This window comes from Oncorhynchus mykiss, chromosome 1 (genome assembly GCF_057628025.1).
Source record: "Oncorhynchus mykiss isolate SJ-2025 chromosome 1, ASM5762802v1, whole genome shotgun sequence".
Taxonomy (NCBI): domain Eukaryota; kingdom Metazoa; phylum Chordata; class Actinopteri; order Salmoniformes; family Salmonidae; genus Oncorhynchus; species Oncorhynchus mykiss.
The window spans coordinates 61,420,971-61,435,292 of record NC_143022.1 but is presented as its reverse complement, the minus strand read 5'-3'; the positions used below and the strand labels follow the sequence as shown (position 1 = coordinate 61,435,292).

General features: G+C 43.6%; 1 protein-coding gene across 26 annotated transcripts in view; it reads left to right on the top strand.

Annotated features, from left to right (window-relative positions):
* The window catches only part of LOC110525582 (fibroblast growth factor receptor 2), a 117,830-nt gene that overhangs the window by 17,299 nt on the left and 86,209 nt on the right, over positions 1 to 14,322 (top strand). For 11 of the 26 annotated variants that reach the window (XM_021605840.3, XM_090235189.1, XM_021605847.3 and 8 more), the window contains exons 3-4: positions 13,307 to 13,576; positions 14,159 to 14,233. The exons of 8 other annotated variants lie outside the window; for them this stretch is intronic. In XM_021605840.3, coding sequence (XP_021461515.1) covers positions 13,307 to 13,576; positions 14,159 to 14,233 — 345 coding nt within the window. The remainder of the gene's footprint in view (positions 1 to 13,306; positions 13,577 to 14,158; positions 14,234 to 14,322) is intronic. 7 more of the 26 variants (XM_090235271.1, XM_090235249.1, XM_090235233.1 and 4 more) reach the window with 1 other exon arrangement.

Sequence of the window (14,322 nt, the reverse complement as noted above, 5' to 3'; positions counted from 1 at the left end):
ATATTTCCCAAGCTTTAAACATCCCAAGGAGCACTGTGCAAGCGATAATATTGAAATGGAAGGAGTATCAGACCACTGCAAATCTACCAAGACCTGGCCGTCCCTCTAAACTTTCAGCTCATACAAGGAGAAGACTGATCAGAGATGCAGCCAAGAGGCCCATGATCACTCTGGATGAACTGCAGAGATCTACAGCTGAGGTGGGAGACTCTGTCCATAGGACAACAATCAGTCGTATATTGCACAAATCTGGCCTTTTAGGAAGAGTGGCAAGAAGAAAGCCATTTCTTAAAGATATCCATAAAAAGTGTTGTTTAAAGTTTGCCACAAGCCACCTGGGAGACACACCAAACATGTGGAAGAAGGTGCTCTGGTCAGATGAAACCAAAATTGAACTTTTTGGCAACAATGCAAAACATTATGTTTGGCGTAAAAGCAACACAGCTGAACACACCATCCCCACTGTCAAACATGGTGGTGGCAGCATCATGGTTTGGGCCTGCTTTTCTTCAGCAGGGACAGGGAATATGGTTAAAATTGATGGGAAGATGGATGGAGCCAAATACAGGACCATTCTGGAAGAAAATCTGATGGAGTCTGCAAAAGACCTGAGACTGGGACGGAGATTTGTCTTCCAACAAGACAATGATCCAAAACATAAAGCAAAATCTACAATGGAATGGTTCAAAAATAAACATATCCAGGTGTTAGAATGGCCAAGTCAATGTCCAGACCTGAATCCAATCGAGAATCTGTGGAAAGAACTGAAAACTGCTGTTCACAAATGGTCTCCATCCAACCTCACTGAGCTTGAGCTGTTTTGCAAGGAGGAATGTGCAAAACTGATAGAGACACACCCCAAGCGACTTACAGCTGTAATCGCAGCAAAAGGTGGCGCTACAAAGTATTAACTTAAGGGGGCTGAATAATTTTGCACACCCAATTTTTCAGTTTTGGATTTGTTAAAAAAGTTTGAAATATCCAATAAATGTCGTTCCACTTCATGATTGTGTCCCACTTGTTGTTGATTCTTCACAAAAAAATACAGTTTTATATCTTTATGTTTGAAGCCTGAAATGTGGCAAAAGGTCGCAAAGTTCAAGGGGGCCGAATACTTTTGCAAGGCACTGTATAAATGATAAATATTGATACATTACTAGCTCACACACTTAGTCACGAAAAATGGCAGGTTAATTAGTGGGTGATGGTGATGTCAAAACCAAAGTGTGGGGGGACAAAAAACATAGGCTAATCTGATAGTGGTAGTGGGGTGGTAGATGGCTAGTCTCCCTTATGGCTCAGCTCCGGTGCCTGCATAGTACATACAAGGGGTGTGAACAGTTAAACGTTAAAATGTTGTGATCCTTAACGTTAAACATTTTTTATTTAATTTTTCCCCCAACTTAAAGCTATAAAGTTATCACAAATCATATATATTATTTTCCGTGTTATAGGCTATGAAGGCCTGGGGAAGTTGTGTAATTAAAATAACACCAGAGAGGAAGAAGCAAACTTTAGGATACTTGGTGAATTTGCAAGGCATGCAAGACAAGACCTGAAATACAGATTACCAAAACATATGAGCAACGCTTGCCTGCTCTGTCTAATGATGCAAGTGTGTGTTCAGTCTTCGGTCTGTTGCGTGCAGAATATCCTAGCTTATTCATGGCACCGATGTCTTCGGGCCAGTCTTGCAACCACAGGGTTGCCTACTCTTAGTTTTTTACCTCATATTAAATTACAGACATAATGAAATGTGGCCCCTCGAAAGTGCCTCGGCTGCGGCCTGTTTGTTTTTCTGTTAGGGTACACTACGTTTAAAAAAAATTGCCGACACAAAACCTTCTCTGGTGATATGAACGGACATTTTACTTGTCTGTAAAAATTAATGCCTCTTCTGAAGGGACTAAAGTCCATTACTAGGCAACCAGAACTGTAAATCAAATAATCCTGACACTATTGACATGTTACTGTAGCTGCGTTCTCTGTCTGTAAATGGTTGCGGTAGCTTCATTCCCCGGCCCTATGTAATAGGACCATTATTCTGAATTGTAAATTGAAGGAGTTTTATGATTTTTTTCTTATCGATTATTACGGCTCGGATCCTGCTAGCGGGGGAAAAAAATAAGCTTATTCTTGTTAATCCAGCCACTTTGTCAGATTTCAAAAAGGCTTTACGGAGAAAGCACACCATGAGATTATCTGAGGACAGCGCCCCACACACAAAAGCATTACATACATTTCTTACAAAGCAGAGGCGTCACGAAAGTCAGAAATAGCAATAAAATAAATCACTTATCTTTGAAGATCTTCATCTGGTTGCAATCACAAGGGTCCCAGCTACATAACAAATGGTCCTGTTGTTTGATAAAGTCCTCCTTTATATCCCCAAAAAAGTCAGTTTAGTTGGCGCGCTTAACCGGTTTCCGTCGTTCAAAATGCATACAAATGAATCCCGTAAGTTACCAATAAACTTCTTCCAAACAAGTCAAACAACATTTATAATCAATCCTCAGGTACCCTAATATGTAAATAAACGATACAATTTAAGATGGACTATAGTATTGTCATTACCGGAGATAAATAACAAAGTGTGCGCCCTCACCGGAACGCGCTACAAACACTACAGACAAAATGGGAGCCACTTAGAAAAACTACAAATTCTAGCTAATTTTTCCAAAAAAAAGCCTTAAACTCTTTCTAAAGACTTTTGACATCTAGTGGAAGCCCTAGGAACTGCAATCTGAGAGGTATTACTTTTATATACCCATTAACAGCCCCTAATTAGAGTGAAGAGAAGGAAAAAAATAATAGTCCTGAGATTTAAGTCAAAGGACAGAGAGAGAACACTGAAAAAGGGGAGATAGGCAGCCTATAGCATAGTTTGAGGCGTGTGTGTGCATGTGTAACCGGTGCTGTGCTGCACCGCTGTAATTCTGCGTTGTGTGTGTGGTTGATTGAGACTATAGACGTCGACTGGAGATCAGGTTGTTTTAATTCATCAGAATTCACTCTCTGCATCCTGCATCCAAAAGAAAATAAAACATTTGTAGAGCACATATGTTCTACGAATTGTCGCCCCTTTCTCTCATAGTGCATCAAAATGAGTACGGCCTCTCCTTATTATGCATCAACACATAACATATATTTTACATAGATAAAACCACATACCTGCATCCCCCCAAAAATAAAACATTTGTAGAGCCACATATGTTCTGCGAATCGTCGCCTCTTTCTACAACAGATGCACAATACAAGGGACTGTGATCATTCGATGAGCTATCCATCGTTCACACATACAATAGCCTGCTAATACCTTAGCTAGCTATTAACCACATGTTGAAATCAGAATGTAATCCTAAAAAGTACAATCACAAGTGCATCTTAACAATACCATCCACTTATGAGTAACCTCTAAATATACAACATTATTTATGAACAAAACACTGTTTTTGCTTTGTGCTTAAAATAAGCAAACTTTTCTGAACAGAAAAAGCTTGCCTCCCTCTCATAGTGCATCAAAATGATTTGAGCACAAGCACGCAGGGCAAAACGTAAGTACACACTCCCCTATTCCCAGGATGCAGGAATGCATAATAACAAGTCAACATGCGATTAATATATCAACCTGGTGAAATTCACAAAGTACTTTAACAACTGCTACACGTGTGCATGCTTATGCATGTGTGTGTGTGTACACTTTGTAATGACTTTCAGTCCTACCATCCCATTATCCACTAAACTAAAGGCGAGAGAGATGGGCGGGAAGAGCTAGCTGGTTTACAGCAGTGTCTTGTTTTATGATCACACACCTTTTAGAAAATCAAACTGCTCTCTATGTATGTATCTCATGCTCCTTTGATACTTGTACTGTTGGTGCTTAGTCTGCTCACAGATATGACAGACAGTTGGACAAATGGAGTGAGAAAGACAGATAGACGAGTGTATTCTGGTGTGCGAATTGGTTGCAGCACTTTTGCCGTAGTCTCTCAGGGAGCATGATTACTTCTTGTCAGGATGGTGTGAATGAAGAGAGGAGAGGAGTGCGACAGCGCCAGTCTGTCACACTTGATAGACATGCTAATAATAACTGTCACCAAGGGGGGGGGGGGGAGCGTGAGAGAGAGAAAGAGAAGACAGGCTATGTGCCCACTGCCCACAAAATGAGGTGGAATCTGGGATGCACTTCCTAAACTCCTGGCAAATTTGTGACCATATTAGAGACACATATTTCCCTCAGATTACACAGACCCACAAAGAATTTGAAAACAAATCCAATTTTGATAAACTCCCATATCAGGTGAAATAACAGTGTGCTACTACAGCAACAAGAATTGTGACCTGTTGCCCCAAGAGAACAGCAACAAATGGACCACAAACACCATTGTAAATCAAATCAAATCAGACTGTCACATGCGCCAAATAAAACAAGTGTAGACCTTACTGTGAAATGCTTACTACAAGCCCTTAACCAACAGTGCAGTTCAAGAAGAGTTAAGAAAATATTTACCAAATAAATTAAAGTAAAAAATAATAAAAAGTAACACAATAAAATAACAATAACGAGGCTATATACAGGGAGTGCTGGTACCGAGTCAGTGTGCAGGGGTACAGGTTAGTTGAGGTAATTTGTACATGGTAGGGGTAAAGTGACTATGCATAGATAATAAACAGCGAGTAGCAGCAGGGGTGGGGGGGGGGGGGTGTCAATGTAAATAGTCTGGTGGCCAGTTGATTAATTGTTCAGCAGTCTTATGGGTTGGGGGTAGAAGCTGTCAAGGAGCCTTTTGGTCTGAGACTTGGTGCTCCGGTACCGTTTGCCATGCGATAGCAGAGAGAACAGTCTATGACTTCGATGACGGGAGTCTCTGACAATTTTATGGATTTACCTCTGACACCGCCTATTATATAGGTCCTGGATGGCAGGAAGCTTGGCCCCAGTGATGTACTGGGCCGTACGCACTACCCTCAGTAGCGCCTTATGGTCAGATGCCGAGCAGTAGCCGTAGCAGGCGGTGATGCAACCGGTCAGGATGCTCTCGATGGTGCAGCTGTAGAACTGTTTGAGGACCTGGGGACCCATGCAAAATCTTTTCAGTCTTCAGGGGGGGAAAAGGTTTTGTTGTGCCCCCTTCACGACCATCTTAGTGTGTTTGGACCATGATATGGACACCAAGGAACTTGAAACTCTCATCCCGCGCCACTACATCCCCATCGAAGTTAATGGGGGCCTGTTTGGCCCGCCTTTTCCAGTAGTCCACCATCAGCTACTTTGTCTTACTCACATTGAGGGAGTGGTTGTTGTCCTGGCACCACACTGCCAGTTCTCTGACCTCTCTCATTATTGTTGGTGATCGGCCCTACCACTGTTGTGTCAGCAAACTTAATGATGGTAATGGAGTCTTGTTTGGCCACGCAGTCGTGGATGAGCAGGGAGTACAGGAAGGGAGTAAGTACACACCCCTGAGGGGCCCCAGTGTTGAGGATCAGCGTGGCAGACGTGTTGTTGCCTACCCTTACCAACTGGGGTCCGCCCGTCAGGAAGTCCAGGAACCAGTTGCAGAGGGAGGTGTTTAGTCCCAGGGTTCCTTAGCTTAGTGATGAGCTTCGTAGGCACTATGGTCTTGAACACTGCTCTGTAGTCAGTGAACAGCATTCTCACATAGGTGTTCCTTTGTCCAGGTGGGAAAGGGCAGTGTGGAGTGCGATTACGTAGTCTGTGGATCTGTTGCGGCGATATGCGAATTGGATCTAGGGTATCCGGGAGGATGCTGTTGATGTGAGCCATGACCAGCCTTTCAAAGCACTTCATGGCTACCGACGTTTCGGCAGGTTACCTTCACTTCCTTGAGCACAGGGACTATGATGGTCTGCTTGAAACATGTCGGTATTACAGGCACGGTCAGGGAGAGGTTGAAAATGTCAGTGAAGACACTTGCCAGTTGGTCCCTAGATGCTTTGAGTACACATCCTGGTAATCCGTCTGGCCCCGCAGCTTTGTGAATGTTGACCTGTTAAAAGGTCTTGCTCACATCGGCTACGAAGAGAATTATCACACAGTCATCCAGAACAGCTGGTGCTCTCGTGCATGCTTCAGTGTTGCTTGCCTCGAAGCAAGCATAAAAGGCATTTAGCTCGTCTGGTAGGCTTGCGTCACTGGGCAGCTTGTGTCTGGGTTTCCCTTTGTAGTCCGTAATAGTTTTCAAGCTCTGCCACGTTCGATGAGCGTCAGAGCCGGTGTAGTATGATTCAATCTTAATCCTGAATTAACGCTTTGCTTGTTTGATGGTTCATCTGAGGGCATAGCGGGATTTCTTATAGGCGTCCGGATTAGTGTCCCGCTCCTTGAAAGCGGCAGCTCTAGCCTTTAGCCCGATTCGGATGTGGCCTGTAATCCATGGCTTCTGGTTGGGGTATGTACGTACTGTCACTGTGGGGGGGACGTCTTCGATGCACTTATTGATGAAGCCGATGACTGAGGTGGTATACACCTCAATGTCATTGGATGAATCATGGAACATATTCCAGTCTGTACCGACAAAACAGTCCTGTAGCGTAGCATCCACATCATTTGACCACTTCCGTATTGAGCGAGTCACTGGTACTTCCTGCTTTAGTTTTAGCTTGTAAGCAGGAATCAGGGGGATAGAATTATGGTCAGATTTGCCAAATGGAGGGTGGGGGAGAGCTTTGTATGCATCTGTGTAGAGTAAAGGTGGTCTAGAGTTTGCTTTCCCTCTAGTTGTACATGTGACATGCTGGTAAAAATTTGGTAAAACTGATTTAAGTTTTCCTGTATTAAAGTTAACTAGGAGCGCCGCTGCTGGATGAGCATTTTCTTGTTTGCTTATGGCCTGAGTGCTGTCTTAGTGCCAGCATCGGTCTGTGGTGGTAAATAGACGGCTACGAATAATATAGATAAGAACTTTCTTGGTATATAGAGTGGTCTACAGCTTATCGTAAGGTACTCTACCTCAGGCGAGCAATACCTCAAAACTTATTTATTAGACTTGTTACCCGTGGTCCTTAAATGAAACTGGTACATATTTTTATTTATCACAATTTTGGTCTTTAATCCAGGGCCGACAGACAAGTTCCTTACTTTTAATGTTTTTTTTACTGAAATTGCAACCAACTTTCTGTGGCTTGTTATTAAAAATAACGATATTTTGGAAATTATTTTGTTTCAAATAACCAAAAGTGAGCGATTGTAATGTAAATAATGGGGAAACGGACATTCTTGAAAATGGGGTGAGACTTTCTTACTTATATGTAAATAAAGCCAGTTTGTTATTTAGAATTATTTGTTTCTGTTTTTAGAGGGAGAGAAACCAAAAGCCCACTGTGCGTATTTTTCGAAATTCCTCATTCCACATGTCAAGTGAAAATCCCCCTAAGTTCTCTTTTAACTCCAGGACCACCAACAGTTTGTTGTTGTTGCCTGATGCAGGACTCTAGTGCCAGAGGAGAGACTATTAGACTAAAAACGCCTCCATTAATTGCCACAGTTTAGACTATCGATAGATCAGCGCTCTAACTGCCCCTTGTGATAGTGTGGTGCAATGACAGAATGCCACCATCTACCACTAACGGTCGCGACATAAGCTCGTAACTTTTAAAGGAAGAATCACTGTATCTGACAAGGATAAAGAAATGCATGTCGGTGTCATAGCATGTAGCCAGCATCTCTCTCTCTCTCTCTGGGGCTAGACCTAGGCTTCTTTTCCTTTAAACATATTTTTCAATATTAAAATCATACAGTGGACGCCTACGCCCATAGGCCTATGCATGCAATACCCTGATGCATTTATGGCTCAAATCTCCGACAGCTGAACCATTAGGTGGACAATTATTGTTTTAGGTAAGTAAAAACCAATAAAACAATTGGCTTTAAAGTTTTGCATTTGCTAGACATTGAAACACAAGGAATAGTGTTTTTGTTATTAAGTTATAGGCTGTTTTTAAGAACACATACTGTAAATGTGGCTCATCTAGCAAATATCCCTTGGTTATTGATGGCGCTGGCTGCTTGGGTTACGCACCCAATGCATATGGACGTACGGTACATTTCTCAAATGTCCGATAAATGAAAATCTTCTCAGTCATTTGGACAGCGCCAAATTTTCCTGCCAGAAACCCTGGTGGGTGTGTGTGTGTTTCAAGGTGTGATTGTGGTGGTCCCCATGGTTCACATGAATAGTTGGGAATCCTGAAGGTGTCAACATGTTTAGCGATGGGATCAGGGTCAGGTCAACAGTGTCATGGGGGGAGGAAAAGGACAGGAGGAGGGGAAGAGGACGTGAAAGAGCGGAATGAGGGAGGGGAGGCCTTCATGGAGAGGGACAAATGCACACAAAGCGGTTTTGTACGTTAACTATTTGCACATCGTTACAACACTGTATATAGACATAATATGACATTTGAAATGTCTTTGGAACTTCTGTGAGTGTAATGTTTACTGTTAATTTGTATTGGTTATTTCACTTTTGTTTATTATCAACTAATATCAATTTAAGGGCCACTAAAGCCCTTAAATTGAAATTGAATTGATATAGAACACCTAAAAGTAACACTTAAGCATGCCTTTCGAAGTGCCACCATTTGGAGTGAGGGAGCCCCTCCCAGTTCTTCTTCTTAGTTTACCCTCCATCTCTGCTTTCATTTTCCCAACATGTCTTTTTTTTACCATGACTTGCCCCACCCCCCCCCATTCTGGGTGTGTGCAATGCATGGTCCCTGTCATAGTATATGACCATCCCCTCTCAGTTCTGTGCATATCGGCTTTCTGTACACCCGTTCTCTCTCTTCTCTCTTCTGTGTTAACAGACAGAGAGAGAGAGGCCTAGCTCCCTAACTGAGGCCAAGGCCTGAATCAGGCAACAAGCTAACACAACAGCTCTTTCCAAAGTCTTTGATTACACAATGGAGGGAAATGCAGATTCAATAACTATTAAATTAAATTACAGAGTGGCCCCCGCTACTAGGGAAAACAAAGGTGCTGAATATAGCCCCCATCAAATAACACACACTCCTCTCCAGACCAAACACACTGGGTGGTGGTGTTGGGTAGAGAGGGAAAGGTTCATTATTTCAGGAGTAAAGGAAAGAGAAAAAGTTGTGCTGAGGCACAGGAATGGTTGGGAATGCTTCTATACCTGGGGTTGCAGGTAGCCTAGCGGTTAGAGTGGAAAGCCAGCAACCGGAGGGTTTCTGCATTGAATCCTGGGTCCGGCTGGAAAAATCTGGTGGGAAATTAGCTGGCAACCGAAGGGTATCAAGTCCTATATGCCATTTCCTGCCATTGTGCCCTTGAGCAAGGCACTTAACCTCCCACAACAACAGCTCCTCGGGCGTCCAGTGTGTCAGCCCCTGTACATCTCCCAAAAGCTGTATCATGTATGTATGTGTGTCTTGCGGAGGGGTTGGGTTTAAACGTGGGAACAAAAATGTCAGTTTGTATGCGACTGACCAATAAAGTAATCTTCATCAACTATGCCTGTAAATATTAGTGTACAATTAGCCAAATGTAGACAGTCAGCCAAAAGACACTTTAGACACATACAGAACTGGAGATTTTAATAAATGTTTTCCTTGTTGTTGGGAGTTTATTTTCCCCTTAAATCCTTTTTATCTTTCCCAGCTCAGCCCCTTTCCTGAGAAAGAACACACATGCACAGACATGCACGCACACAAACACAGTGTTTTGCTCATCATTAAACATCCCAAAATCTTGCACCTCTGCCAAGTTTTTAATTTTTTTTTATAATAAATGGGTTTTACTGAGTGTTGAGATCTGTAGACTGAGTTGATCCAGAGAATCCTCTCTCTCTCTCTCTCTCTCTCTCTCTCTCTCTCTCTCTCTCTCTCTCTCTCTCTCTCTCTCTGTGTGGGGTCACGCCGGTGCTAAATCGTGGCTGCCACTGCAAACAAAACATTGTTTTGCGGGGGTGGGTGGAAAGATGTATGCCCCAGAAAGACCCCATCTTCTGCCACCCGCAGGAAGACCCTGCATTTACCCACTCCCCCCAGCTAACTTTTTCCTAAGGGAAACACTTGTGTGTAGGTGTTATGTCAGAATGTGTGGGAGAGCCTGGGGGTGACTGGGCCTGGATTCAATATACATTGCAATATGCAATTTACATTGGCATCATATCAGTGTCTAAACTATTAGCCTAATGGTTTTCCATGCTCACTCGTAATGCTTTCAGAAAGGTGGATTGTATCCATGCAGCTGTGGCATCACAGAGAGACATGGGAACAGGAATGGGAGTGAAGTTCTAAAGGTTAGTTTGGGTCAGGATCGACAGTCCACTGGAATGGGCAGTACAGGGGGTAGGGGGTTAACAATATGTCATGCATTTCATAAATAAAAAACAAATATAGTTGTAGCCACTGCCAGTCACTACTTTATCTCAGATGCCAACGTACGTCAGGGAATGATGAAGCCTTCAAGAGAGGAATTGCAACATCTCATTGCAGCCTAGGACCCATCACTAACATTAGAGTCATTAAAAGGAAAGAGTGATGTTTTTGCTAAAGTTGATAGATGTCTTTGACAATGAAGAAACGGATTACACGGCTTGTAAAAAAATGCAGCGGTTTAATCAAATACCAACCGGAGAGTGGGACAAGCGGCCTGAAGCGGCATAGCTGCTGTAGTACCAACAACGTTACCGGTCAAGCCCAATTGTTTGCGTATTTAACTAAACCCATGCCATCTGAGGTAAAGAGTAGGGTGGCAGATATGTGCGGCATTTAATCTTGTTGAGGCCAAATGTTTCGAAATCGTGACCCAACGTTCCATATCCATGAGTTCATCCGACTCTGGGTAAGTAGAAGGGCTGCCTTCATTGCCAAAATCACGTAATGTGGTTGTTATCAGCTGTGTGTGCAGGCAAGTGTCTTATGAGCGCTATGCAGCAGCCAAACGGAGCAGTTGCTATGGCTACACACATGCAGAGCAGGGGACAGACGGACGAGTAGCTGAAGCAGGAAGTTATTCCTTTTTTATGTGTGGAAAAATTAGCAGGGACAGGATGGGAGTGAATTTTGATCGGGATAGGATAGGGAAGTACCCGGGGTTTTATAACTGTTGCAGGATCAGCACAGTACCCGGAAAAATTTGACAAGACGGGACAGGAATTAATTTTCACTCCAGTGTCAACGTATAGGTAGCATCTCAAAAGGCACACTATTTCCTATAAAATTGTGCACCAATTTTGACCAGGGCACATAGTTCCAAAGTAAGGCTCTGGTCCCATATGGCTCTAGTCAAAAGTAATGCACTGCAGTACCAGTCAATAGTTTGGACACCTACTCATTCAAGGGTTTTTCTTTATGTTTACTGTTTTCTACATTGTAGAATAATAGTGAAGACATCAAAACTACGAAATAACACCTATGGAATCATGTAGTAACCAAAACAGTGTTAAACAAATCAAAATGTATTTTATATTTGACATTCTTCAAAGTAGCCACCTTTTGCCTTGATGACAGCTTTGCACACTCTTGGCATTCTCTCAACCCGCTTCATGAGGCAGTCACCTGGAATACATATCAATTAACAGGTGTGCCTTGTTAGAAGTTAATTTGTGGAATTTCTTTCCTTCTTAATGCGTCTGAGCCAATCAGTTGTCTTGTGACAAGGTAGGGGTGGTATACAGAAGATAGCACTATTTGTAAAATACCAAGTCCATATTATGGCAAGAACAGCTCAAATAAGCAAAGTTAAATGACAGTCCATCATTACTTTAAGACAAGAAGGCCAGTCAATCCGGAAAATGTCAAGTACTTTGACAGTGCAGACGCACAAACCATCAAGCGCTATGATGAAACTGGCTTTCATGAGGACCGCCACAGTAAAGGAAGACGCAGAGTTACCTCTGCTGCAGAGGATAAGTTCATTAGATTTACCAGCCTCAGAAATTGCAGCCCAAATCAATGCTTCACAGAGTTCAAGTAACAGACACATCTCAACATCAACTGTTCAGAGCAGACTGTGTGAATCAGGCCTTCATGGTCGAATTGCTGTAAAGAAACCACTACTAAAGGACCGAAATAATAAGAAGAAACTTGCTTGGGCCAAGAAACATGAGCAATGGACATTAGACCAATGGAAATCTGCTCTTTGGTCTGATGAGTCCAAATTTGAGATTTTGGGTTCCAACCGCTATGTGAGACGCAGAGTAGGTGAACGGATGATCTCCGCATGTGTGGTTCCACCGTGAAGAATGGAGGAGGAGGTGTGATGGTGCGAGGATGCTTTGCTGGTGACACTGTCAGTGATTTATTTAGAATTCAAGGCACACTTACCCGGCATGGCTACCATAGCACTCTGCAGCAATACGCCATCCCATCTGGTTTGCGCTTAGTGTCACTCATGTCACAATGACCCAAAACACACCTCCAGGCTGTGTAAGGGCTATATGACCAAAAAGGAGAGTGATGGAGTGCTGCATTAGATGACCTGGCCTCCACAATCACCTGACCTCAACCCCATTGAGATGGTTGGACCACAGAGCGAAGGAAAATCAGCCAACAAGTGCTCAGCATATATGGGAACTCCTTCAAGACTTTTGGAAAATCATTCCAGGTGAAGCTGGTTGAGAGAATGCCAAGAGTGGGGAAAGCTTTCACCAAGGCAAAAAAATAAATATATTTTGATTTGTTTAACACTTTTTTGGTTACTACATGATTCCATATGTGTTATTTAATAGTTTTGATGTCTTCACTATTATTCTACATTGTAGAAAATAGTAAAAATAAAGAAAACCCCTTGAATGAGTAGGTGTGTCCAAACTTTTGACTGGTACTGTATATATTTTCATTTTGGAGGTATCTGGCTTTCCCTGCTGTTTCACACTGGCTGCCTGGTATTTCTTCTGAAAGGGAGGTCTATCTGTCTATCTGTCTGGGCACAATTATTGGTTGTTATTCTTACAGGCTCCACCTCCACACCACTTTCCACTCTCCACCTTCTCCTTTGGGCCATAACTGCATGCTCTACTCATGAAAGTACAACCCAACACAAGATAATGTTTAGAGTGTGGCTGACTGATGGATCCACAAGGGGTTATGGGGTTGATGTCTTAATTTATGGTTTTAAGATTAAAGTGTTTGGGCCTCTTCTCTCTCACTGTATCGCTCCTCTTGGCATGATGTTGATTTAAGTGCATCCATGGGGTTATGTGTTTTTTTTTTACACTATTGCTTATTTCTTATTCTCCCACCTTTTCCCCTGAGTTTCCTTCCTCCTTTCTGTGCACAACCCTCCTCACTTTCCTCCTCCCCTTCCTTCGCTCTGCAGAGCCTCCGACCAAATACCAAATCTCTAAGCCCACCGTGTGCTCGGTGCACCCGGGGGAACTGCTGAAGCTCAGCTGCCTTCTGGCCGGGGAGCCCGGGGCCATCACCTGGACTAAGGATGGTTCCACTCTGGGGGCCAACAACCGCACCCTGATAGAACAGGAGGTTCTGCAGATCCGCGACGCCACGCCCAAGGACTCTGGGCTGTACGCGTGCAGCACTGTGGGCCCTCAGGGCAGCGACACGCTCTGCTTCATAGTGAACGTCACAGGTGAGTCAGGGTGCCATGAAGGAGGCAGGACAGAGAGTAACCAGCCAGTCAGCCGGCCAGCTTGTCAGGGCAGGACAAGGGCATGGTGTAGGTCTTACACTATGCTTTTATATTGCTCTGGCATACACATACGCCGTGTCATGAAAAGGACAGTCAGTGTAGGCAGAGTGGATAGTCGCTGGACTGCAATGTGGCTTCAGCTACTTTACCTGTGAGGGTTCGAGTTGCACCTACATCCCTGTTCTTGGGAGGTGGTGCTGCCTTTGCAATGGTGTAGTTGGGGAATGGCCATGGAAGGGCTGTGGACTGGGTGTTTATTTTTTTGGTTCATGTAGTTCAATTATAGTTATTTAGCTTTTCTTACATAGGTTAGTGACTCATGTAAATGTCAATATTACATCACCTGATCCTCAACCAATCAGTGCACGTATGAGCATGTGCTGCAGTGAGCGTGTGTGTACTGTAGTAGTGTGCATGCGTGCGCGTGTGTGTGCCTGCCTAGCAGTGTGAGTGTATATGTTTGGCTGCAGCTGTCCTGAGGGTGCCAGAGATGGCAGTAAGTAACCGTGGTCATCTCTACAGATGCCATCTCGTCTGGGGACGATGAGGACGACACAGAGCGATCGGAGGACGTGGGGGCGGACGGAGAGCAGATAAGTGAGTATGGGCATTGTATTGTGGGGACAGTGTGGGCATCAGAGGCCATGAATATTGTCTTCTGTAGTGGGGGCCTGTGGGCAATATGT